Raw genomic sequence first — 26,704 nt, forward strand, 5'->3', positions numbered from 1 at the left:
ATCAATAAATTCTTGATACACAAAGTTAATTATAAATTATTTTTATATATAAAGTAAAAAAATGAACGAAAAAGAAAGAAATTAATTAATATAATTAATTGTAATGAAATCATATTTAAACAAATTTGTGTTATAAAGAACCCAGCATTGGTTTACGTCCAGGCCAAGCTTCTTTGGCATATTTCTTCTTTTGTGGACCAGAACTATTAGACACATCGGTGGCGATATGATGATGATGATGATTAGCATCCTCATAGCGTACTGGAAATATGAAAAAAGTGGTTTATAAAGCTAAAGGTCAATGTCAGCCTCATACACATACCATTTGCATTAGCCAAAGCTAATTTGTGTGCCACAGCAGAATTCATAGGCGCCGCACTGATCGTCTCAGCTATAGGTGTTACATCCGGTGCTGGATTTGGTAACAGCAATCCCAGCTTGGCACCAATTGCTAAAGGTCCAGAAACATCAAATTCTGCTGATGTAGCTCTAGAGGTAGCATGACTATCATGTGCACTGGCAGCCGGTAAACCCTGATACAAAGATGTGGGCGAGGAAGTTGTAGCATTTGTAGGTGAATTGGGATTATTACCAAGACTTTTCATGTGTTCCTGATAATTTTGCTGGAATAACTGATGGCTGCTAGTGTGTGTAAGATTATTGTGACTAGCTGTTGAGGCTGTTGTGTTAGTAGCCGATATGCCCATATTAGAGCCATCGTAACGAGCTCGTTTAGCCGGCACCACAGTGGTTTGTACTAAGTTGCGAAAACGACCCACATTAGGATCGACATCTTCAGGGTTTATAATGATTTCCTCATCGTTAAAGGTAACATTGCGTCGTTTGCGTGACGTTTTCTGTTAGGCATTTAAAAATATTACAAAATACTTTATTCTAGTGATAACTAAATTCTAATTTACCTTTCTTATATCATCTGCTATGCCTAGCATGGAAATTCTTCTATTATGTGCAGTATTATATTCCGTGAGATTCTGCAATGGATAAACAAATATAAAGAAATTAAAAAAAAAACGCTAAAATCTGTTAAGCTTACATCCAATTCCGTTTGTGTTTCGGGCAAACCCAATAATGCTCCATCACTAGTTTCATTCATGGGTATATCCTCCATTATGCTATTACGTTGGCCGGCCGAGGGTCTTTCACGTAAAATATAGCGCCTAGTAGAGGCACCAAAATGAAAAGTACTATTAACATGCAGCTGTGTAGGTTTATGAGCCTCCAAACGCATGGTGCCTATATAAGTTCCATGAGCTTAAATGAAATAAATATAAGAACTTTACTGACAATATAAAACAAACTTCTATACAACATACTAGAACCCAAGTCCACCAAATATGCAATATTCAAATGTTTGTGATACACAAAAGCTGCATGTACTCGCGAACAGGAAGCATGATCTATGCAAAAATCATTCATTTGAGCATTACGACCAAATAAATAACATTTCTTTTCGTCCACCATTAGTTTCTGCACAAGTTTATCATCCTTTAAAACATCCAAATGCAAACCAGTTGGTGGCTTACCGGCCCTATTTTGTGCAGCAAGGAATATTAATTTTGTATGTTTTTATCTGTTTTTTAGAAGCATTTACTTACCATGAAGGTATTTCATAGCTATTAGCCATTTTTTTTTGTATTAAAATCTATTTAATACATTAAAAATATTTAAGAAATTCGTAATAATTTGTTAATTTTTTGGAAATTTTAATATTTCTTCTGTTTTTTCTTCTTTTCTTAATAAATGTCAGTTTTATAACAATCCTGTAATTGTTTAAGTCACAAGAGCTGCCATATGTGTTTGTTGTTCTAAGCAATTATATTACAAAAATATTTACATCTGGCTATTCTTTAAAATTAAGAAATACAGAGTTGTTGTAAAGACATTTTTTAACTGACGTCCATTTTCTTTTAATCATATTTTGAAGTAAAACTGAAAATTTACATTTTAACAATCTATTACTTAAAAATAATAAATTTACAATAACAATTTACATTTTACAACTATGAGGATATCTTGGAAAAGATATAACATCTCGAATATTTTTAACACCTGTCAATAATTGCAAATAACGTTCGAAACCCATTCCAAAGCCACCAGTTGGTAGACCGCCAAATTTACGTAGTTCCAAATACCAGTCTAAACCCTGTGGTAGCTGAGGATGGTTCCTTAGAATTTTTTCATCACTTTCACGCAAGCTGCCACCACACAACTCACCAACTGTTGGCATGAGCAGATCTAAGGCATGTACCAATGAAGGATCTTCACGTGATTGTTTCATGTAGAAGGGTTTTTGTTCTGCCGGCCAATCTACCACAAAAACTGGACTTTTACAGTGTTCCACCAGGTAGAGTTCTTGTTCTTTTGAGAATCCCTCATTGGGTGTTACGGCTGTTTTGAATTTCTTTTTATTTTCCACAATTATAGCCAAAGCCTCTTTATAGCTAAGTACAGGCCATGGTTTATTTAGCCAATCAAAAGTCACAGCTTCGCCTAAATTCTTTTTCTGACAAAACTCCACGTCTTGGGCATTATTGTCGAGCAATTGTTTTGTTGTTTCCTTAAGCATTTGCTCTATGAAGGAACAGAGTTGCTGTATGTGATCTAGATAGACTAGTTCAGCTTCAAACATATAAAATTCCGATAAATGCAAGGGAGATTTACAATTTTCCGCTCTGAAAGCAGGACCCAAACAGTAAGTATTGCCTAAGCCATAAGACATGGATTCTAAATGCAATTGACCAGAAACGGTTAAGTAAACCTTGGAATCGAAATAACTATGATCCAAGGGTACTTCAGGACGAGACATTTGTTTTAAAAGTTCCTGGGAATCGGGTTGTACGGTAAAGACCTGAAAATTTAAAAAAAGTAAGAATTTCAAAAAAGAAATCAATATGAAAATAATAGAATAACCTCTCCCGCTCCCTCGCAATCGTTAGTGGTCAAAACAGGTGTATTTATTTGCACAAAATCATGTTGATCCATAAAATCATGTAAAGCTTTTTGAGCCTTATGCCTTAAACGCATAGTGGCAGCCACAACATCTATGCGAGAACGTAAATGCAAATAATCTCGCACATATTCAGGAGCATGTTGTTGTTTGGGTGAAAAAGGAAAACCATCAGTTAGGTGTCCATCAGCTACAGATTTACAAATAAACAATTAGTTTTTTTTATTTATCAAGGTTTCAAACAGTAATATATTTACACCTATCACATCCACCTCTTGAGCATGCAATTCATAGTGACCATGAGGAGCCAACTGCACTTTACCGCTGGCCTTTACCAAACTGCCGGCCGTTATAGATTTAATAGCTTCAGTTTTGGGTAAAACTATTTGAAATTTTTGTGCTGTTGAACCATCATTTATATCCAAAAAGATGTTATTTTTTAATTTTCTTATGCTTTTTATCCAACCCTAAAAGGAGCACAAAGATAAATACAATCTCATTATAACCTCACATTTGTGTTAAATTATAATAATTTAAATAGTTTATGGAATACTTACTCGTACATCTATTGAATCCCCCGGCTGTTTTGTTTTAGGTATTAAATTAATACGCTGAAAGTTACTAAATGTTCTTTTAATTAATAACATTGTTAAAAAATTTAAGATTTTTGTGAAAAAATGTATTATGACAGCTGGGGTATGTTGCAAAATCAACAACAGCTGACTGACAGTTGTTTGTATGTTATAAACCGTTTATGCTAAATGTTATTAACAGCAACAGGGTGGTTAAAAAAAATTTAAACCGTTATTTTTGAAATAGGAACACAGAACCTGTAAAAAAAGACAGATAGATAGATAGATAGATAGATAGATAGATAGATAGATATATAAATAGATAGATAGATAGATAGATAGATATACAGATAAATAGATACATAGATAGGTAGACAGACAGATGAATTCTTAATTAGATTATCATTTATTTTAATTATTCACAGTGTCTAACATTTATTTCAAAAACTAATTTACAATTTAGCATAAACAGATTCATGCACCACCATATTTCCCTTAATATCACTTAATTTCTGGCAACCAGCTAAGGCCATTGTAATGTCAAAATCCTTTTTAAGCACTTCCAACATACTCTTAACGCCAGCTTCACCACCACAGCCCAAACCCCAAACGGCAGGACGTCCCAGAAATACCATTTTTGCACCCATAGCCAAAGCTTTAAAAATATCATTACCATGTCGTACTCCACCATCTAACATTACAACCATATCATCACCCACAGCTTTAACCACTTCCGGTAAAGCTTCTATAGCAGCTGGTACACTATCCAATTGGCGGGCACCATGATTCGAAACAATAACACCGGCACAGCCAAATTCTCGCGCTAAAATTGCATCTTCAGCCGTTAGAATACCTTTAACAATTACTGGCAGATGGGTGAGTTTCACCAACCATTCAACATCTTTCCAGGTGAGCGTAGCATCAAATTGACTGGCAACATATTCATTAATGCCCGATGTACCCACTTCACTGTGCACCCCGTCCGATTGTGAAGATTGTGCATCGAAATTGGCCAAACGTAGATGAGATGGTAAACTAAAGTTATTGCGTACATCAGACCATCTTTGGCCAAAGATTGGGGCATCTACAGTGAGTACTATGGCTTTGTAATTACATTTCTCTACACGACGCACTAGTTTTTCGGTGAGGGAACTGTTAGAGTATGAAATAATAAAAAAATTTGTAAATTACCAAATAATTTAAGAAAATGGGCAGGAAATAAAGAGTTTCCATATGTTCAAAGTTTAAAACTATACAATTTTCAAGAGATCACCTAATTTTCTTATAAATTTTTACGTAATTTTATAAATACCTACCGATCTTTATACACATAAAGTTGAAACCATTTATGAGTAAAGGGAGCAGCTTGTGCCACCTCCTCTATGGACATGGTAGCTAAGGTACTTAAAATGAAAATGGAACCCATTTCACCCGTTGCTTTAGCATTACCACCCTCACCATCAGGATGAGCCATTTTTTGCATAGCTGTAGGAGCAATACCCACTGGCCATTTTAGATCACAACCTAATAGTCTACAAGTGGTATCCACTTGCGAAACATCACGTAAACAACGGGGACGTATACGTAATCTAAAAGAAATTCAAATTATAATTATTAATTTCATATATAAGTAGAAACTTATCTCATATAATCTCACCTTCTAAAAGCTTCTCTATTTAAATTCAAACTAAACTGTTCTCCAGCCCCGCTGCGATAATAATCCAAAGCCTTTTTTTCTATAATCTGATGAGCCCTTTCCTCGAAATCGGTAACACTTACATAGGGTGGAGCCATAATATTTTTCTTAATTTTGTACTGGATTTTAAAAAGTCTAGCGATGTTTCTGTTTAAAAGTCTGTTTTTAGACTAATTTAAATAATTTTTACTCTAATAAGCGCTAGATAATAGCTGCAGCTTCTATTTTATGAATAACAATAACATTGATAAGATTTCTTATCAACCATAATAATAAACCTAGAATAGAAAATGTTTTATATACAAAATGAGATAGATGCTTTCTCAGGCGCTACACTTAGCGATAAGTGAGTATGTTAGTAATTAAGTATGTATGTAAGTAAGTCAGTAAGTAAGTAATTATGTAGGTAAGTAAGTAATTAGGTATGTAAGTAAGAAATAATGTAAGTAAGTCCTTAAGTAAGTGAGTAAGTAAGCAAGGAAGTAATATCTTATATATACATATCTATTTATCGATCGGTCTTCCTATCAATCTATCTATCTATATGTCTATCTTTCCAATAATTATAAAACAAAGTTGTAAGAAAACCCCGTTTTGTTTATGTATGTATATCGAGGGACTACTGTAACAAAACAAAATAGTGTTGATGTTGTTGTTGTTGTTGTAACAGCTTAAACTATACAATTTTAATCCGGGGGTTCTGTATTTAGGTCCAAGCCAAGAAATTGGGCTACTTTAATGGGGTTAGTCCATAAATCCATTGGGCTAAGTGAAGTAGGGTGGGCTGGACAGTTGAATATATGGTGGGTACCATGGGGACCCTGCCCACAAGATGGGCATATATTGGGGACGGCACGGTCTATGCGGGACCAGTAGGCGTTGAGCCTGTTGCTCCATCTCGATCTCAGTTGTGCCAGAGCAACTCTTGTTTTGCGCGGCAGGTTCTTCTCTATTTCTGCTATGGGCGGTGGGCTCAAAATAGTGTAAATAATGTAGTCATTCCCCGACAGCAGGTTCTAAGTACCGGAATAACCCGAAATTTTTCGTCCAATGGCTGTCAACCTCAGCAACAACTACAAAATAGTGTAGTTTATACCAGCAACGCGACCCGGGTTTAGTTAGCATCTAAATAAAACAATTTTTTCTTCAATTAATAGTTTATTTCCTTACCGCGATTTCAATTTATATAAATTTATTTCAAATTGGCGTTCTCGAAACAAAAAACCCAAATAAATTAATACAAATTTTATGTTTCTTTTTTAATTTTACGCAAAAATTTTATAAAATATTAGAAAAAAATGTTTAAGAGAGAAATTAAATTTCATTATCACTATCATCTTCATTCTTGAATGCTTCTCCAGCTTCAATGGCCATTTTATGCCATGGCACAGGGTTAATACGATGTAAGCCATTTGTTTCTTTACCCACCAAACTCATTTCATAGCGGAAATCTTTGTCCTTTAGTTCATCGTGAACTTGGTAGATGCTGGAACAAAAAAGTAGTAAACATTTCAGTATAATTGACTCTTGACTAGTCACAAAAGTGCATAACATTTTCATTTCTTAACATTCCTTAAAATACAACCCATTATTTTGATCTAGGCCTTAGCTACAATACTTTCCTATAATAATTATAGAACAACTTACATTTTACCAGCATTTTGTACTAAATCCTCTGTGGACATTTCAGGGAAATTAAATTTTTCCATTTCAGTTTTAGCCTGTTGCTTAGCTTTACCGCTGGCACAGGCGAAATAACCAAACGACGAACCAGAAGGTTCGATTTTATACAATTGTGCACCTTGATCTTCATCCCAGGCAGAAAGTAAAACTGATACTCCAAAAGGTCTGACAGCACTGTACAATGTATAAGCATGAACATAGGCGGCAATACGTTCGGTCAATTGTTTTAAGGGAATAGTACGTTCAAACTGTTGACGATAGTTGGCAGCCTCTTGACGTGCTATATCCACAATATAACGACCATCAGCTAAGAGACCAGCTATAGCTAAACCGATATTTTTATCTACCGTAAAGATGCGTGCTCCAGCATCTTCTTCGTATAAGGTGCTGGTGACAATCTTTTCAACAGCTAAAATAACACTATCTTTGCCGCGTAAACCTATAACAGTGCCACTTTTCTCCACCGCCTTACCAGCATAATCAATTTGGAATACCCGTCCGTCCGGTGAGAATTGTGAAGCAGATAAATCGTACTGTAAACAAAAGAAAATGTATTTTTACTACATATATCGGACATTATTAGTTTTACTTACTCCTGTGCCAATTGAACTCATTTTTATTTTAGTACCAACAGATTTTTATTTTTAAAATTGTTAATTTAGTTTGATTTTTGCAAAAAAAACTATAGTATTTTTTGCAAGTTGTTTGGATGATGATTTGACGGCTTTTTGTTTGGTTTATTTTGAGGTTATATTGTCATTTTTTTGACTTTTCATTCTACAAATATTACCAGACCATTGTATACAAACATTAAAAAATCGCTGAAATTAAAAAAAAAATAATATTTTAAATTTATACTAGTTATGTAAATATTACTTATTATACATAACTTATTTTTTATAATTTATTTATATTTATATATTTAAATTCTTTTTTTAAATTATAATTAATTAAATATTAAATTTTATTTACTTAATTTCCCACAATTCCCGCAAAAAAAAACTCTTGACTTAGCAACTCTACCATATGTTTTCATTGAAAAGCTTTCTGTCATCTGGCAACTTTATATCTGGCACATGTTATTCTTTTATTTACATTTTTTCTGAAAGAATTTTGTAGTATTTTACACGCTGATTAAAAATAAGGTTTCTTAAATAGTTTTATTTAAAAATATAAGAAATATGTCGCTAAATATTAGTGAAAAAAGGTAAAAACTAACAATTTAACAATAAACAAACAAATTGGTAATACTTTGTTATGTTCTAGTTATGCGGTGGAAGCGCGTTATGCTAATTTCTATGCTGGTGGTGATGTAGCCTGGAGTAAAGATGGCAAATGGATTTACTGCCTGAATGGCAGTGAGGTAACAAAAGTAGAAGTTGAAACAGGCTTAGTGGCACGTTCATATGGTTTAAATTACAATGAACAAGGAGAAAAAATTGAAAGTGAAGTAGAGGAAGAAGCTGACGATCAAATCTATTGTTTTGATTTGTCTTCAACACAAGAATATATGGTTACAGTGCACCGCAGCAGTTTGGTACGATTATGGCATTTGCCTACGGGTAAAATTGAAAAGTTATGGAAAAGTCAACATCGTGGACCGGTGATGAAAGTGTGTTTTAATGCCGACGGACGTTTGGTGTGTACTAGTGGGTCCGATTCAACATTGCGTATATGGGATTATGAAAATAGTAGATGTTTGGCGGTATTAAAAGAGTTTACTGGTCCCTCTGTTCTGCTGCAGTTCCATCCAAATCCTTCTAAACAGGAAATATACGCTGCCGGCTCGGATAATTGTCTTTATAAATGGAATTATGAGACAAAATCATTGGAAGCCAAAATGAAGGGACATTTATCACAAGTAACCGGTTTTGCTTTTAGCGATCAATCGGCAGAATGTGAATTTATGGCTAGTGCTAGTCGTGATAAGGTTTTAATAGTTTGGCGTTTACAGGATGGCAAACAAATGAAAGTTATTCCCATGTACGAAGAACTAGTAGGTGTGGTATACAAAGATGCCGAAACTATTATAGTGGCCGGAGCAAAAGGCAATTTAAAACAAATTGCAAGCAAAACTAGTAAAATATCTACTCTCATCGAGTGCCAAGAGGAGGAATATGAAATCAGTCATTTAATGTTTAATATAGCTAACCAACAACTGGCCTTTGTGACTACTGATCATAATATCTTAATTTTTGATATTGTGTCTAAGGAAAACGTTAAATGTTTTAAACAATTAATAGGTTTTAATGATGAAATACTTGATGTTTGTTTCCTGGGAGAAGCTGAAGAGTTTTTGGCCATGGCTACCAATAGTAAGCATATAAAGTTGTATGATATTGAACAGCACATGAATTGTAATATTGTTATGGGTCACAAGGATACTGTTATGTCTCTAACCACACCGGGTTCTAGTAAATTACTTTTGTCGGCCGGTAAAGATTTCACCATAATACTATGGCAGTTGGATAAGGAAAATGCCAATTTAATCTGTTTGGCTAAGCATATAAATAGTCATACTGCCACCATAGGTTGTATAAGTTTTGCTTATCACTGTAACAATGCCTTTGCCTCTGTGTGCCAAAGTGGCAGTTTAAAAGTGTGGTCTTTGAAAGGCCAAACAAAAGGCAAAACGGGTGAATATGAATTTTCCGTTAAATATGCTGCTGCTGCTCATGACAAAGAGGTCAATTGTGTGGCTTTTTCTCCAAATAATAAAATAATTGCCACCGCCTCGCAAGATAAAACTGCCAAATTATGGTCAGCCGATACACATAGCATTTTGGGTTCCTTAAAAGGTCATACACGTGGTGTTTGGTGTGTACGTTTCTCACCCACAGATCAAGTTGTTTTAACCACTTCCTCCGACTGCAGTTTACGATTGTGGTCATTATCTAATCTAGCTTGTCTCAAACGTTTAGAACAATCTGCCACTGTCTTGAAAGCAGAATTTATTGATCATGGCAAATATATACTTTCTTCTGGATCGGATGGTCTCCTCAAATTATGGAACATCAAAACAAATGCTTGTATACAAACCCTAGATGAGCATGATGATCGTGTTTGGTCATTAGCAGTTTCCTCTAAAACTCAAAAATATTTCTTTAGTGCTGCCGCCGACTCGAAACTTATAAAATGGAAGGATATAACAGAGGAATGTAAAAACACCGAAATCGATAAACGTCAAGAAATGTTGCAACAAGAACAAGCCTTACAGTTAATGTTGCATCAAAATAAACAACTAAAAAAGGCCTTTATGTTGGCCCTTAAGTTAGGTAAACCTAAGGTATCCTATAATATACTAAATCAATATATAAGACAACGTGATTTACAAACAATAGAAGAAATGATAACTAAACTTAATAATGATCAAAAGTTAATTCTTTTGGATCATGTTAAGGTATGGAGTTGTAATTCTCGTCATTCTCAAGTTTCCAGTATAGTGCTGCAGCAATTATTGTCGGAAATGTTGGTGGAACCAAAAATGCAACGTACTTTAAATGCTAAAAATCTAGTGGAGGTTGTTACACCCTATGTACAGCGTCATTTTAAACGTATTACAGAATTAAGTAAAGAATTGCAATTTTTGGATTTTATTGTTGAGAGTATATAATAAAGAAATATATATGATTTATTTTTTTTTGTACCTTTAAACGATTTTTGTTTTTTTCGAGAAGAGATTTTATTTGTTGTGTTAATTGAATGTTTTAATAGTGTTATTATTAATATAAAACTTGTTAGAAACAGTGGAAATAGAAATTTTATAATAGAATGTATAATTATAAACAATACTTGTATAGATATCTTTTTGTGTTTACAGGACACTTTTCTATTAAGAAATGTGTATTTGATCAGTGGAATTGTTTTTAAGTAAGATACTTTTTTTATAGAAATGTGTTTTAAGACACTTTTTTTTATAGAAATGTGTTAAATAGAAACACTTTTTTATAGAAATATGTTTAAATAAGACACTTTTCTATAGAAATGTGTTTGTTGAAGACAGTTTTCTATACAAATGTGTTTACAGAAGAAAGAAATGTGTATATAAAGGACACTGTAGAAATGTGTATATAGCATAGACTTTTCTATAGACATGTGGTATAGAAGACACTTTTCTATAGCAAAGTGTCAATAGAAGACTCTTTTCTATAGAAATGTATCTACAGAGGACACTTTTACATAGAAATGTGTCTATAGAAGACAATTTTCTATAGAAATGTGTCTATAGAAGAGACTTTTCTATAGAAATGTGTCTATAGAAGAGACTTTTCTATAGAAATGTGTCTATAGCAGAGACTTTTCTATAGAAATGTGTATGTAGAAGACACTTTTCTATAAAATTGCGTCTATAGAAGATACTTTCCTATAGAAATGTGTGTATAAAAGACACTTTTCTATAAAAATTTATGTATAAAAGGCACTTTTCTATAAAAATTTGTCTATTGGAGATACTTTTCTATAGAAATGTGTCTATAGAAAACACTTTTCTATAGAAATATGTCAATAGAAGGCACTTATATATAAAAATGTGTCTATAGAAGACACTTTTCTATAGAAATGTGTCTAAAGAAGACACTTTCTATAGAAATGTATCTACGGAAGACTCTTTTCTTTAGAAATGTGTCTACAGAAGACACATTTCTATAGAAATGTCTTAACAGAATACTTTTCTATAGAAATGTGTCTATAAAAAAAAACTTTTCTATAGAAATGTGGTATAGAAGACACTTTTCTACAGAAATGTATCAATAGAAGACGCTTTTCTATAGAAATGTGTCTATAGAAGGCACTTATCTATAAAAATGTGTCTATAGAAGACACTTTTCTATAGAAATGTGTCTAAAGAAGACACTTTCTATAGAAAATTATCTATGGAAGACTCTTTTCTATAGAAATGTGTCTATCGAAATGTCTTAACAGAATGTTTTCTATAGAAATGTGGTATAGAAGACACTTTTCTATAGAAATGTGTCAATAGAAGACACTTTTCTATAGAAATGTATCAATAGAAGACACTTTTCTATAGAAATATGTCAATAGAAGACACTTTTCTATAGAAATGTGTCTATAGAAGACACTTTTCTATAGAAATGTGTCTATAGAGGAGACTTTTCTATAGAAATGTGTCTATAGAGGAGACTTTTCTATAGAAATGTGTCTATAGCAGAGACTTTTCTATAGAAATATGTCTATAGAAGGCACTTTTCTATAAAATTGCGTCTATAGAAGATACTTTCCTATAGAAATGTGTGTATAAAAGACACTTCTATTGAAATGTGTATATAGCAGAGACTTTTCTATAGAAATATGGTATAGAAGACACTTTTCTATAGAAATGTGTCTACAGAGGACACTTTTCTATAGAAATGTGTCTATAGAAGACACTTTTCTATAGAAATGTGTCTATAGAAGATACTTTTCTATAGAAATGTGTCTATAGAAGAGACTTTTCTATTGAAATATGTCTATAGAAGAGACTTTTCTATAGAAATGTGTCTATAGAAGAGACTTTTCTATAGAAATGTGACAATAGAAGACAGTTTTCTATAGAAATGTGTATATAAAAGACACTTTTCTATAGAAATGTGTCTATAGAAGACACTTTTCTATAGAAATGTGTCTACAGAAGACACTTTTCTATAGAAATGTGTCTATAGAGGACACTTATCTATAAAAATGTGTCTATAGATAACACTTTTCTATAGAAATGTGTCTATAGAAGACACTTTTCTATAGCAATGTGTCTATAGAAAAGACTTTCCTATAGAAATGTGTCTATAGAAGAGACTTTTCTATAGAAATGTGTCTATAGAAGAGACTTTTCTATAGAAATGTGACAATAGAAGACAGTTTTCTATAGAAATGTGTATATAAAAGACACTTTCTATAGAAATATATCTATGGAAGACTCTTTTCTATAGAAATGTGTCTACAGAAGACACTTTTCTATCGAAATGTCTTAACAGAATACACTTTTCTTTAGAAGTGTGTCCATTTAAGTCACTTTTCTATAGAAATGTGTTTATAGAATACATTTCTCTATTGAAATTATCTATAGAATATAGTTTTGTATAGAAATGTGTCTGTAGAAGACACTTTTTTTTTATAGAAATGTGTATATAGAAAATGACTTTCTATAGAAATCTGTCTATAGAAAATATTTTTCTATAGAAATATAGAAGTTTTCTATAAAAAAACAAAAAAAAACATTTTTTTTAATATATATTTTTTTTTTTAATTTTTATTTCAAAACGATTATAATTTATTTAACTTTTCACAAAAAAGAAATTATACATATTTTTATTAAAAAAATTATTATAAAAAATTAAAAAGCTATACATATACATAACTTTAAAGCTTAAAGAAACAAACAAAAAAATTATAACTATAAAATAAAAAAATAATAGAAGTTAACAACACTTAACAATTATTTTATAAAAAAAGGACTCATATTATTTTAAACAATAAATGAACAATTAAGAAAAAGAAAATAAGAAATAAAGTTTATAATTTACAAAACTTATAGTTGTATTGTGCGTTAAAAAAGAAAAAAGAATTGAAATCAAAAAAAAGTAAAAAAAAATAATAAAAAATTTGTTGTTGTTTTTTGAAGCTTAATTAAGTATATAAACGTATTACATGATGTCATTTATTTTGAACTTTCGATTGGCCTTTTAAAACATTATCACTGGTACTTTAGCATTAAATCTATTTTAAATATTTAAATTTAATTAATTTTGTTTATTTTATTTTTTTTGTAGAAAATGGTTTGTGTAAAGATTTCTAAAAAAATCGCGCACGTATATTTTTTTAAACATAAACATTTTACTACATCTAAAATTGAATGAGGAGTAGGTATGTGAATACACAGGGGAAAAAGGATGACGCTTATATATTGTATGATCATCGTTTTATTTGGCTAATTTATTCTACAATCATTAATAAGTCATCGCCTTCCAATTTCATACCATTGATAACTTCCAATTTCTTAACAATACCAGCCTTGGGTGCTTGTACCACCATTTCCATTTTCATGGCCGACAAGACAACCAAAGGTTGACCCTTTTCTACTTTATCACCTTCCTTAACGCGTACATCGATTACGGTACCAGGCATTGGAGCACCAACTTCGTTCTTGTTCGATTTGGAGGCTTTAGGATGAATGTGCATTTCCTGAGGAAGAAGAAAAAGTAGAAATTACAATTTTGGGTTTATTTTCTTTAAGTCAAAGTTCTATATAAAAGTCTATACAAATGTGTCTATGGAAGACACTTTTTTAGAGAAATGTGTCTATAGAAGACACTTTTCTACAGAAATGTGTCTATAGGAGACATGTTTCTATAGAAATGTGGCTATAGAAGACATTTTTCTATAGAAATGTGTCAATAGAAGACAGTTTTCTATAGAAATGTATCCATAAAAGCCTCCCTTCTATAGGAATGTGTCTACAGAAGACACTTTTTTAGAGAAATGTGTCTATAGGAGACACTTTTCTATAGAAATGTGTCTATAGAAGACATTTTTCTATAGAAATGTGTCTATAGAAGACAGTTTTCTATAGAAATGTGTCCATAGAAGCCTCTTTTCTATAGGAATGTGTCTATAGAAGACACTTTTCTATAGAAATGTGTCTATAGAAGACAGTTTTCTATAGAATTGTGTCCATAGAAGACACTTTTCTATAGAAATGTGTCTATAGAAGACATTTTTCTATAGAAATGTGTCAATAGAAGACACTTTTTTATAGAAATGTGTCTATAGAATACATTTTTCTATAGAAATGTGTCTATAGAAGACACTTTTCTAGAGAAATGTGTCCATAGAAGCCTCTTTTCTATGGGAATGTGTCTGTGGAAGACACTTTTTAATAGAAATTTGTTCATAAAAGACACTTTTCTATAGAAATATGTCTATAGAAGACAGTTTTCTATAGAAATGTATCCATAGAAGCCTCCTTTCTATAGGAATGTGTCTATAGAAAACACTTTTCTAGAGAAATGGGTCTGTAGGAGACACTTTTCTATAGAAATGTGTCTATAGAAGATATTTTTCTATAGAAATGTGTCTATAGAAGACACTTTTCTATAGAAATGTGTCTATAGAAGACACTTTTCTTTAGAAATGTGTCTATAGAAGACACTTTTCTATAGAAATGTGTCTATAGAAGACACTTTTCTATAGAAATGTGTCTATAAAAGACACTTTTCTATAAAAATGTGTCAATTAAACACATTTTTCTAGAAAAATGTGTCTATAGAAGACACTTTTCTATAGAAATGTGTCTATAGAAGACAGTTTTCTATAGAAATGTGTCCATAGAAGCCTCTTTTCTATAGGAATGTGTCTATAGAAGACACTTTTCTATAGAAATGTGTCTATAGAAGACAGTTTTCTATAGAATTGTGTCCATAGAAGACACTTTTCTATAGAAATGTGTCTATAGAAGTCACTTTTCTATAGACACATTTCTATAGAAGAAAAGTGTCTTCTATATACACATTTCAATAGAAAAGTGTCTTCTATAGACACATTTCTGTAGAAAAATGACTTCCTTAAACACATTTCTTTAGAGAAATAACCAATTTCTAAAGAAAAGTTTCTTCTTAGACATATTTCTATAGAAAGTATCATTTTATCCGCATTTCTATAGAAAATGGTCTTGTTTGACATGTTTCTATAGAAAAACTTCTTCCTCAAACACATTCCTTCAGAAAAGTGTCTTCATTAAAAATATTTTTTCGTATTAAAACTCACCTTAGAAGCTTCATTATCACGAATCAATACGGAACGTAATTGACCGTTCATTTCGAAGAACACTTCACGTTCACCATTTGGTGTTAAATCTTCCGACATAGCCAAAGTCTTCAAACTCAAAGTTTTACCCTTCTCTAGACTGACTTCGAATTCTTCACCTACTTTAGGACCGGTCAAGAAAATGCGTGTATCCAATTTATCAACGGGACCATAAGATTCACGGAAATGCAAATATTCTTCAGTTACAGCGGGATATAAAGCAGCAGACATAACATCACGTTCGGTGACACGAGGATGGGAATCCTTAAGATCCTTCTTTAATTTGTCAAAGTCCAAGGGGGCCAAATTCTCACCAGGGCGGCCTTCAACACGTGGCATATCCTTAAGGACACGTGAACGCAATGGCTCAGGGAAGCCACCGTGTGGAATACCAATAGAACCCTGCAAGAATTCGACAACCGACTTGGGGAATGACAATTCTTCGGCCTTTTCCAATACTTGATCGGATGACAATTTGTTCTGGACCATAAACTGAGCCAAATCACCGACCACCTTGGAGGAGGGAGTTACTTTAATAATATCGCCCAACAACAAGTTGGCTTCTCTGTAGGCCTTCTTGACATCCTCGAAGAAATCGCCCAAACCCAATGAGAAAGCTTGGAACTGTAAGTTGGTGTATTGACCGCCGGGAATTTCGTTCATGTAGACATCAGCATTGCCAGACTTCATGGTGGTGGTACATTCGAAGGGAGCGTACAAGGTACGTGTCTGTTCCCAGTAGGCAGAATATTCGGAAACATCACTTAAAGCGAATTGGGTATCCAAGGGAGTGCCTTGCAAAGAGGCAACCACAGCACCCATACTGGGTTGAGAAGTCATGCCGGACATGGAGTCAACAGCAACATCAACAACATCGGCACCAGCATGAGCACAAGCCAACATTGAGGCAACACCAGCGCCTGAGGTATCGTGAGTGTGAATGTGAATTGGTACATCGGGATGCTTGTCACGAATGGCAGAAATTAAAAGTCTATTTAAACAAGAAACAATTAAAAAAACTAATATCCTGCCCAAACCTGAGAGTTTAATGTTTAAACTTACGTAGCAGCCTGGGGTTTCAATAAACCAGCCATATCCTTGATACACAATACATGTGTGCCGGCCTTAACTAATTCGTCAGCCAAGTTGGTATAGTATTTAAGATCGTATTTAGTGCGTGCTGGATCACTAACATCACCGGTATACGAAATGGCAGCTTCAACAACACCACCAGCTTTACCGGCAGCTTCCATACCCAAAATCAAATTTGGCAAGTAGTTCAAGGAATCGAAGACACGGAAGATATCCATACCAGTTTGAACCTGTAATCGTTTGAGGGGAAATTGTTTTTAATTAATGATGGTTAGTGAGTTATGAGGAAACACTACAATTTATAGAATCTTATCAATAATTTATAGAATCTTAATGATCTTGTAGAGAAAACAACATATGCATCGATAATTTTATGGAGAATACTTTGAAAGTAGAAGGGAAAGGTGTGTGACGATATATTTGCGAATATAGCGAATATTAAGTTGATCAACATTCCTTCTGTTGTATACATGTCATGTGATGCTATTGATCAAAGTGACATCTAGTTCGATCAATTTGTTTTCAAGTTTGTTTTTAACATCACATGGTAAGTGATTTTTCATTTTCTTATACTTTTACTGTTCTTTTATATGCACTCGTTCTTTTGAGTGGATAGAACAGATGTTCTTGTAAGATCAAATGACCTAGAAAGATATATTCACGTTCTTTATATCTTAATGAGAAAGTTTGTTGCTGATCACCACTTCAACTAACATCCGATCATTTTATGGAATTTGGATGTTAAAATTAAGTTCGGAGAACAATCATGTCAAGAGAAATATTAGAAAATGTGTCAATTCTCGTTTTAGAGATCTGCTACATAAAAAGAGAAGAATATCAAGTATAATGCAGATCAAGATCAGCTAGATGATGGAAACCAGGGAAGTTTTAAGGAATTCCATAGAAATTTTTCATATTGAGTCATTTTCGGATTAAGAGATCTTTTACAAGAGAGAACATCAAACATAAAGTAGATCGAGAGCAACTAAATCTCGAAAATCCAAAGACTAAAGTCTGCAGATGATTCTAGAGAAAAAAATGTATCTCTTCAAAACAATTTATGACCTCGCATACCCATATTATAGTGAATAGGTTAGTTTATATAAAACCGACAAATTTAGTGCCAAAAACAGCCACGAGACCTTTCTTTGTGGCACTACAACAAATTCGCTTATATGTATGTTATAACAAGCTATAATAGAAACAATTACACAATCACTTATTACTTACCGCCAATTCACAGAATTTATAGACTACATTATCGGGATAGTTGGTATAACCCACAGCATTAGCACCTCTCAACAACATCTGGAATGGAATGTTGGGTATCAATTTACGCATCTCTTCCAAACGTTCCCAGGGACATTCGTGCAAGAAACGTAGTGCTACATCAAAGGTAGCACCACCCCAATTTTCCAAAGAATACAAATTATTGAATTTATTAGCAACATAGGGAGAAATCTTCAAAAGATCATGGGAACGAACACGGGTGGCCAATAACGATTGATGAGCATCTCTGTAGGTGGTGTCCATCAAGAGGAGGTTTTTACGGGAACGTACCTCCTTGGCGAAGGCCTCAGGACCTTGGCTGGTCAAAATGTGACGTAAACCCTTAGGGGGTTCGGTAACTATGTGCGATGGGGAAGATTTTATAATTAATTTTTTGATAATTTAATGGTTTGCGAGGTATAAGGTAAAAATGCATGCGAATTTGTTTTCAGCTATTAATTTTTTTCAAGCCCCTTAAATTTAGAGTTAATTATAAAATTTGGAAAAAAATAGCCCTTGAACATGGGTAAAAAACATACATCATTTAAAAATTAATTTACAAATTATAAAACAAATTAAATAATAATTAGCGGTATTATAGAGATGTGAGGGAGTTATGTTAATGGAGACGTTATTAAACAAGATGGATAAAATTTCAGATAATCTTTGGGACTTAATTGCAACTATAGGTTATGGTCAAGTCTAGACTATAGTCTAGAGTCTATTCTGTAGGCTAGTGTATAGTTTAGGCTATAGTTTAGTCTATAGTCTATTCTATAGTCTAGTCTATAGCCTAGCCTATAGTCTAGTCTATAGTCTAGTCTATAGTCTAGTCTATAGTCTAGTCTATAGTCTAGTCTATAGTCTAGTCTATAGTCTAGTCTATAGTCTAGTCTATAGTCTAATCTATAGTCTAGTCTATAGTCTAGTCTATAGTCTAGTCTATAGTCTAGTCTGTAGTCTAGTCTATAGTCTAGTCTATAGTCTAGTCTATAGTCTAGTCTATAGTCTAGTCTGTAGTCTTGTTTATAGTCTAGTCTGTAGTTGATCTATAGTATAGTAACTATACTATAGATCAACAACTATACTATAGTTTAAAGTTTAGTCTATAGTCTAGTCTATACTCTAGTCTATAGCCTAGTCTTTAGTCTAGTCTATAGACTAGATTATATATTAGACTATAGTCTAGTATATAGTCTAGTCTATAGTTTAGTATATAGTCTAGTCTATAGTATATGTAGTATGTAGGCTAGTCTATATTCTATTCTATAGTTTAGCCTATAGTCTAGTCTATATTTTAGTCTCAAGTCTAGTCTTTAGTCCAATCTAAAGTCTGTGATATTGTCTAATCTATAGTCTAGTATATATTTAATCTATTGTTTATTATATAGGCTATTCTACAGTCTAGTTTATAGACTATAGTCTAGTGTATAGTCTAATCTATAGTCTAGTCTTTAATCGGGTCTATAGTCCAGTCTACAGTCTAGTCTATAGAAATATCTATAGTCTGAACTATTATAAGAATTTTCTAATATAAAATCAGATTTTCCAAAATCTTTTCCGTTTGCCTATAATTTTAATAACATATAATTGTCTTTCTGTCACCCACTGTACCCCGTACAATCTATTCGTTTGTGCTAACTATGCAATTATATTTATTGAGCCATTAACAAGATATTGAGTTTACTCAATTCTTTACACCAATATTTACTGAAGTGATTGGTAAAGGTTTCTTCGAATTGGGAGTGTCTTAATCAAATATATATTGTACAGGTTGTAATTACTGTTAAGACATTTACTAGGGTTGGACTAAGCAATTGTTATAAATTTTTCTTCTTGGTTTTCTTAACATTTATAAAGACACAAGGATATTGTAAATAAGACTCCTAATAATTTATGGCAAAATTGTAGTTTTTCAGAATAAAAATAACTACTAGTATGTTTTGTAAATTATTGCTTGTCTAGGATTTGTTTGTATTTGAAAAAGGTGTAACTAAAGAATGATGTAAATTAAAAGTAGTGATAATAAAGAAGTAGTAGAATTAGTAGTAGATTTTCATTATTTTTGTAATTGTCATTTGAATATCGGGACATTCGTTTTTGTTAATTTAGTATTCTGTTGTACAGTTTTTGTATTACAATTTCATAAATATTAAATTTTAAGTAAAACCGGTTGAAAGTAATAATATACACGAGTACGATGAATGTTTTGTCTGATCATTTCAAAATCGTAATATGTTTCAAGTTCAAGTTAAATAAAATGCATTTTTTAAGGCCAAAATTTTGTATTTAAAACATGCAAACACGTTTATTACTAAATGATCATGTGACTAACAAATTCTATAAGGAAAAGTAGAAATTAATGATCGTTGCTGATCAACATGCACACACTTTTATTTAGAACATTTCTTTAGGGTGGGTTTCTTACTACTCAGTTAAACTAGGCTTAACTTGCTGTTAAATTAAACTTGAAACAAATTTAGGCGGACTTTAACTGATGATTGTGTTTTTCAGTTTTGGATTTAAGTTCAATAAACTTTGTTAGTATTGCCAACTTTTTTACTTAAAAACAAAAACAATGAACAGCTGTTTTTTGCAAATAGTACTTTTGTAAAATGAAAAATTTTGGAAAAATGTTTAAAAACCATTTAAAACAATCATCGGTTAATGTCCGCCTAAATTTGTTCCGAGTTTAATTTAACAGCAAGTTAAGCCTAGTTTAACTGAGTAGTAAGTAACCCACCCTAAGTAGTTAGTTGGGAATTTTTAATCCGGGAATTTTTTATGGATACTTTTTATACCCTACACCACTATAGTGGGGAGGATATTATGCGTTTGTGCTGAAGTTTGCAACACCCAAAAATATTGGTCCTACACCCACCTTAAAGTATACCAATCGGCTCAGAATCACTCTCTGAGTCGATTTAGCTATGTCCGTCTGTCCGTCCGTCTGTCCGTCCGTCCGTCCGTCCGTCTGTCTGTGTGTCCATGTAAACATTGTGCGCACGCTACAGGTCGCAATTTTCAAGATAATTTGATGAACTTTGGCACATACCCTTTCAAGGACGAACGCTATTGAAAATGGTTGAAATCGGTCCATTATTTCTCCTAGCCCCCATACAACCGTAGTACCCCCGAATCGGAGGGTTTTATTTGTTTTTTAAACAAATTCTTATGAAATTTCTTTATTTTTAGATTTGAATAAAGCATAAAGATGTTGTTTGGAGTTGCCCATAACGCCTTCAAGTCTTTACGGCAGACTGCCCCCCGAGTCCGTGTCTATTTATATAACAAAAATGCTTACTCTACACAGGTAAATATCGTAAAAAAACAACAACAAAATCAAAGCGATAATTTCTTTATCTCTTTCCTCTCTCAGGTTGAATACAAACCCATTCGCTCTGTATTGGTGGCGAATCGTGGTGAAATTGCTATTCGTGTTTTCCGTGCCTGTACCGAATTGGGCATCAAATCGGTGGCCATTTATTCGGAACAAGATAAAATGCACATGCATCGTCAAAAGGCCGATGAAGCCTATTTGGTGGGCAAGGGTTTGCCACCAGTTGAAGCTTATTTAAGCATTCCAGAAATTATACGTGTCTGTAAGGAGAATGATGTAGATGCTGTGCATCCTGGTTATGGTTTCCTTTCAGAACGTAGTGATTTTGCTCAGGCTGTCATCGATGCTGGTCTTCGTTTTATTGGTCCCTCTCCCAAGGTTGTCCAACAGATGGGTGACAAAGTTGCCGCACGTATTGCTGCCATCGAAGCTGGTGTACCCATTGTACCCGGTACTGATGGTCCTGTCACAACCAAAGAAGAAGCTGTTGAATTCTGTAAGAAACATGGTCTTCCTGTTATCTTTAAGGCTGCCTATGGTGGTGGCGGTCGTGGTATGCGTGTCGTTCGTAAAATGGATGAAGTTGAGGAGATGTTTGAACGTGCCAGTTCAGAAGCTAAGGCTGCTTTCGGTAATGGTGCCATGTTTATTGAAAAGTTCATTGAACGCCCACGTCACATTGAGGTACAATTATTGGGTGATAAGGCTGGTAATGTGGTGCATTTGTATGAACGTGATTGTTCCGTACAACGTCGTCATCAAAAGGTAGTGGAAATTGCTCCCGCTCCTCGTTTGCCCAAGGAGGTACGTGATAAAATGACTGAAGCTGCTGTACGTTTGGCCAGACATGTGGGTTATGAAAACGCCGGTACTGTGGAATTCTTGTGCGATGAATCGGGTAACTTCTATTTCATTGAAGTCAATGCTCGTTTGCAAGTAGAGCACACTGTAACTGAAGAAATCACTGGTATCGATTTGGTGCAATCACAAATCCGTGTTGCTGAAGGTATGACCTTGCCTGAACTTGGCTATACCCAAGATAAGATTCAACCTCGTGGTTATGCCATCCAATGTCGTGTCACCACTGAAGATCCCGCCAACGAATTCCAACCTAGCACCGGTCGTATTGAAGTATTCCGTTCCGGTGAGGGTATGGGCATCCGTTTGGATAGTGCTTCCGCCTTTGCTGGTGCCATCATCTCTCCCTACTATGATTCTTTACTAGTCAAAATCATTTCTCATGCCACCGATTTACAAAGCTCTGCCTCTAAGATGAACCGTGCCTTGCGTGAATTCCGTATTCGTGGTGTCAAGACGAACATTCCCTTCTTGTTGAACGTCTTGGAAAATCAAAAATTCCTTCATGGTGTCCTCGATACCTACTTCATTGATGAACATCCTCAGCTGTTCAAATTCCGCCACTCACAAAATCGTGCTCAAAAACTGCTTAACTATTTGGGTGAAGTTTTGGTTAACGGACCTCAGACCCCCTTGGCTACCACTTTGAAACCTGCTGAAGTTTCTCCCCATGTTCCTACTGTTCCTCTGGGTAAGTTTTATGAATACATTGGGTTTTGGTTGCTTTGTTTATTTGTTGCGGCAACTAAAAAGTGGCATAAAATTTTGTAAATTTTTTGCTTTTATTTGAAAAGGAATGGCTTTGAAGGTCTTCGTTTTTTTTCTATATGTTAACTGGTTTCTAACCTCACTTTGTTATCATTCGGTAATTTATGCAGCAGATCTTTAAAGAGATCTTAAGATATTTGTTTGAGAGTTTCTAAGTTTTAAAAAGTCTTTAGGAATCCAAAAGATTTTTATAACTAAGACTAAACTAAAGACTAGACTATAAAGCAGACTATAGAAAAGAATCCAGGATAGAGTAGCCTACAGACCAGACTATAATGTAGTCTACAGATTACATTTATACTAGGTTATAGGCTAGACAAGACTATAGTCTAAACTATAGACTTGACTATAGACTACGCTAATGCCAAGACTATAGACTAGACTATAAACTGGATTATAGACTAGACTATTGACTAGACTAGACAATAGACTAAACTATAAATTAGACTAAATAATAAACTATAGACAAGACTAGACTATGGACTACGGACTAGCCTATAGATTAGACTATATTATAGCCTATAGACTAGACTATAAACTAGACTAGACTGCAGACTATACTATAGACTAGACTATAGATTAGAACTATGGACTATAGACTAGAATAAAGATTAGACTATAGACTAGACTATCGACTAAATTATAGACTAGACTATAGACTAGACTATAGACTAGACTATAGACTAGACTATAGACTAGACTATAGATAAGACTATAGACTAGACTATAGACTAGACTATAGACTAGACTATAGACTAGGCTATAGACTAGACTATAGACTAGACTGTAGACTAGACTATAGACTAGACTATTGACTAGACTATAGACTAGACAATTGACTACACTATAGACTAGACTATAGACTAGACTATAGACTATAGACTATACTATAGACTATACTATAGACTATACTATAGACTAGACTATAGATTAGACTATAGACCAGACTATAGACTAGACTGTGGACTAGACTATAGACTAGACTATAGACTAGACTATAGACTAGACTATAGACTAGACTATAGACTAGACTATAGACTAGACTATAGACTAGACTATAGACTAGACTATAGACTAGACTATAGACTAGACTATCGACTAGACTGGAGACTATACTATAGACTAGACTATAGACTGGACTGTAGATTAGACTATGGACTAGACTATAGACTAGACTATAGACTAGACAATAGACTAGACTATAAACTAGATTATAGACTCGACTATAGAATAGACTAGACTATAGAGTAACTAGATACATTATTTTAGATTATAATCAACTAGTGATTTTGAACTGACTATACTATATTCGTAACATCATTAGACATTTAGGGTTAAATTACAGTAAAGGCTAAAGATTAGACTATACTTGACCTATTGTTTACAAATCAATCAACTCTTGTCAAACTAATTTAGGTTGTTTTCGCACATTTTTATAATTCAAAAATATTTTTAAAGTAATAATAGAAATAAAAGCATATTTATAAACAAAACTATAAAAATAAGCAGCAGTACAATTTTTTTTCCTATTAAAGATCAAATTTCTTATCAATGATCTTTGTTGGACCCCATATTATTTTAACAACAGGACGTCATCACTTTGGCTTGAGTTGTTTCTTTATCTCAACTTATGTTTTCAACATCATCAAATGTTAATTATTTTTTAAATTTTAGCTTTATTTGTTTAATTACTTTCCTAATTTAAAAATATTTATTTTCTTTTATATGTTGCATTTTGTTATTAATACACTGAAAAAAAAATCCTACACATCATCCATAACACAAAATCTGTTTTCAAAAACATAAAACAAAAACTTCATGCAATTTGTTGACAATTAACAACAACTAAATAAATGTGGCTACACTTACAAATCGATAATGCCAACGTTCTTCCTTCACGTCAATTATTTGTTTTTTTGCTACAATGAAGATTTATCTCGCGAAGCCATAGAACGCGAAGAACGTGGTGAAGCTAAAGGTATGTTTTCAAATTCATTGTGTGTTGTAACAAAATTTCAGAAAAATTCTAACCTAAAAAACACTTCATAAAACTAATTATATTTACATACGTACATACTTTCATAACAAATAAAAGATGGATAAAACAAATCGGTTCAAATTTATTTATGAATCGTTTGAAGGGTTTAAGTTTATATAAAAAATTATTAAAATATTAAAAAACATGGAACTTTCACTACAGGTTGGTAGATAAAATGTCATTAAATTGGTAATCTTAGTTTAAACAATAGTTAATCAACGCTTAATTCAACAATTCTGTTTAAGGTTTGACTATTATCACGTGTAATAAATTACGTTAAAGGTTTTGTGTTTGACCCCTGGGCCAGTATTTTAATTAATTTTTATTTGCTATAGACTAGCCTATAGACAAGACAAGTCTAGATTATAGACTAGACTAAAGACTAGACTATAGACTAGACTATAGACTAGACAATAGAATAGACTATAGACTAGACTATAGACTAGACTTTAGACTAGACTATAGACCAGGCTATAAACTAAACTGTGGACTAGACTATAGACTAGACTATAGACTAGACAATAGAATAGACTATAGACTAGACTTTAGACTAGACTATAGACCAGGCTATAGACTAAACTGTGGACTAGACTATAGACTAGACTATATACTAGACTTTGGACTAGACTGTAGACTAGGCTATAGACTAGACTATAGACTAGACTTTCGACTTGACTATAGACTAGACTTTCGACTTGACTATAGACTAGACTATAGACTAAATTATAGACTAGACTACAGGTTACACTATAGACTAGACTTTAGACTAGACTATGGACTTAACTATAGACTAGACTATAGACTAAACTATAGAGTAGACTATAGGCTAGATTATCGACTAGACTATAGACCAGACTATAAACTAGACTATAGACTAAACTATAGACTAGACCATAAACTAGACTGTAGACTACAATATAGACAAAACTATAGACTAGACTATAGACTAGAATTTAGACTAGACTAAAGATTTAATACTAGACTATAGACTAAACTATAGACTAGACTATATACTAGACTATATACTAGACTATAGAGTAGACTATAGCCTAGACTATAGAATAGACTATAAATTAACCTATAGACTATAGTATAGACTAAACTTTAGACTATACTATAAACCAACTATAGACCAACTATAGACCAACTATAGACTAAACTATCGGCTAGACTATAGACTAGGCTATAGACTAGACTACAGACTAGACTATAGACTAGACTATAGACTAGACTATAGACTAGACTATAGACTATTCTATAGACTAGACTATAGACTAGGCTATAGACTAGGCTATAGACTAGACTATAGACTAGACTATCGACTGGACTATAGACTAGACTATCGTCTAGAATATAGACTAGACTGTAGACTATACTATAGACTAGACTGTAAACTAGTCTATAAACTAGACTATAAACTAGACTATAGACTAAACTAAAGACTCGACTTTAGACTAGACTATAGACTAGACTAAAGACTTAATACTAGACTTTAGACTAGACTGTAGACTAGACTATAAACTAGACTATAGACTATACTATAGACTATACTATAAAATAGACTATAGACTAGACTATAAACTAGACTATAAACTAGACTACAGACTAGACTATAGACTAGACTATA

General features: G+C 33.1%; 7 protein-coding genes across 8 annotated transcripts; 2 read left to right on the plus strand and 5 right to left on the minus strand.

Annotated features, from left to right (window-relative positions):
- Positions 1-89: 89 nt before the first annotated feature.
- On the minus strand, positions 90-1,776 carry LOC111682413 (nuclear inhibitor of protein phosphatase 1). The gene is made up of 6 exons (XM_023444368.2): positions 1,617-1,776; positions 1,335-1,549; positions 1,055-1,272; positions 921-992; positions 323-857; positions 90-261 (listed from the first exon to the last, which is right to left on the minus strand). The coding sequence occupies exons 1-6, from the start codon at positions 1,643-1,645 to the stop codon at positions 131-133; spliced, it is 1,200 nt and encodes a 399-aa protein (XP_023300136.2). The 5' UTR covers positions 1,646-1,776; the 3' UTR covers positions 90-130.
- Positions 1,777-1,957: 181 nt separating this feature from the next.
- LOC111682422 (probable asparagine--tRNA ligase, mitochondrial) lies at positions 1,958-3,793 on the minus strand. The gene is made up of 4 exons (XM_023444381.2): positions 3,526-3,793; positions 3,228-3,435; positions 2,932-3,158; positions 1,958-2,869 (listed from the first exon to the last, which is right to left on the minus strand). Exons 1-4 carry the CDS (start codon positions 3,613-3,615, stop codon positions 2,009-2,011), a joined length of 1,386 nt encoding a protein of 461 aa, XP_023300149.2. The 5' UTR covers positions 3,616-3,793; the 3' UTR covers positions 1,958-2,008.
- LOC111682418 (transducin beta-like protein 3) lies at positions 2,574-10,573 on the plus strand. 2 transcript variants are annotated; one of them, XM_023444373.2, is made up of 3 exons: positions 2,574-2,713; positions 7,934-8,126; positions 8,186-10,573. In XM_023444373.2, exons 2-3 carry the CDS (start codon positions 8,101-8,103, stop codon positions 10,530-10,532), a joined length of 2,373 nt encoding a protein of 790 aa, XP_023300141.2. In that variant the 5' UTR covers positions 2,574-2,713; positions 7,934-8,100; the 3' UTR covers positions 10,533-10,573. The 2 variants fall into 2 exon arrangements, with proteins under 2 accessions (XP_023300141.2, XP_046811094.1); XM_046955138.1 differs by lacking the exon at positions 7,934-8,126 and having other exon boundaries at positions 2,598-2,713.
- On the minus strand, positions 3,928-5,437 carry LOC111682419 (peroxisomal (S)-2-hydroxy-acid oxidase GLO5). Its single transcript, XM_023444374.2, has 3 exons — positions 5,198-5,437; positions 4,857-5,129; positions 3,928-4,692 (listed from the first exon to the last, which is right to left on the minus strand). The coding sequence occupies exons 1-3, from the start codon at positions 5,332-5,334 to the stop codon at positions 3,993-3,995; spliced, it is 1,110 nt and encodes a 369-aa protein (XP_023300142.2). The 5' UTR covers positions 5,335-5,437; the 3' UTR covers positions 3,928-3,992.
- Positions 6,382-7,671, minus strand: LOC111682423 (proteasome subunit alpha type-3). The gene is made up of 3 exons (XM_023444382.2): positions 7,513-7,671; positions 6,884-7,452; positions 6,382-6,722 (listed from the first exon to the last, which is right to left on the minus strand). The coding sequence occupies exons 1-3, from the start codon at positions 7,531-7,533 to the stop codon at positions 6,551-6,553; spliced, it is 762 nt and encodes a 253-aa protein (XP_023300150.1). The 5' UTR covers positions 7,534-7,671; the 3' UTR covers positions 6,382-6,550.
- A 2,851-nt stretch (positions 10,574-13,424) lies between the features above and the next one.
- LOC111682429 (pyruvate carboxylase, mitochondrial) lies at positions 13,425-18,831 on the minus strand. The gene is made up of 4 exons (XM_023444386.2): positions 18,035-18,831; positions 16,775-17,034; positions 15,674-16,703; positions 13,425-14,092 (listed from the first exon to the last, which is right to left on the minus strand). Exons 1-4 carry the CDS (start codon positions 18,335-18,337, stop codon positions 13,844-13,846), a joined length of 1,842 nt encoding a protein of 613 aa, XP_023300154.2. The 5' UTR covers positions 18,338-18,831; the 3' UTR covers positions 13,425-13,843.
- Positions 18,832-21,234: 2,403 nt separating this feature from the next.
- On the plus strand, positions 21,235-25,438 carry LOC111689810 (pyruvate carboxylase, mitochondrial-like). The gene is made up of 3 exons (XM_046955158.1): positions 21,235-21,386; positions 21,453-22,962; positions 24,970-25,438. The coding sequence occupies exons 1-3, from the start codon at positions 21,288-21,290 to the stop codon at positions 25,086-25,088; spliced, it is 1,728 nt and encodes a 575-aa protein (XP_046811114.1). The 5' UTR covers positions 21,235-21,287; the 3' UTR covers positions 25,089-25,438.
- The last annotated feature ends 1,266 nt before the right edge of the window (positions 25,439-26,704 follow it).

Source organism: Lucilia cuprina, chromosome 6 (genome assembly GCF_022045245.1).
Source record: "Lucilia cuprina isolate Lc7/37 chromosome 6, ASM2204524v1, whole genome shotgun sequence".
NCBI classification, from domain to species: Eukaryota; Metazoa; Arthropoda; class Insecta; order Diptera; family Calliphoridae; genus Lucilia; species Lucilia cuprina.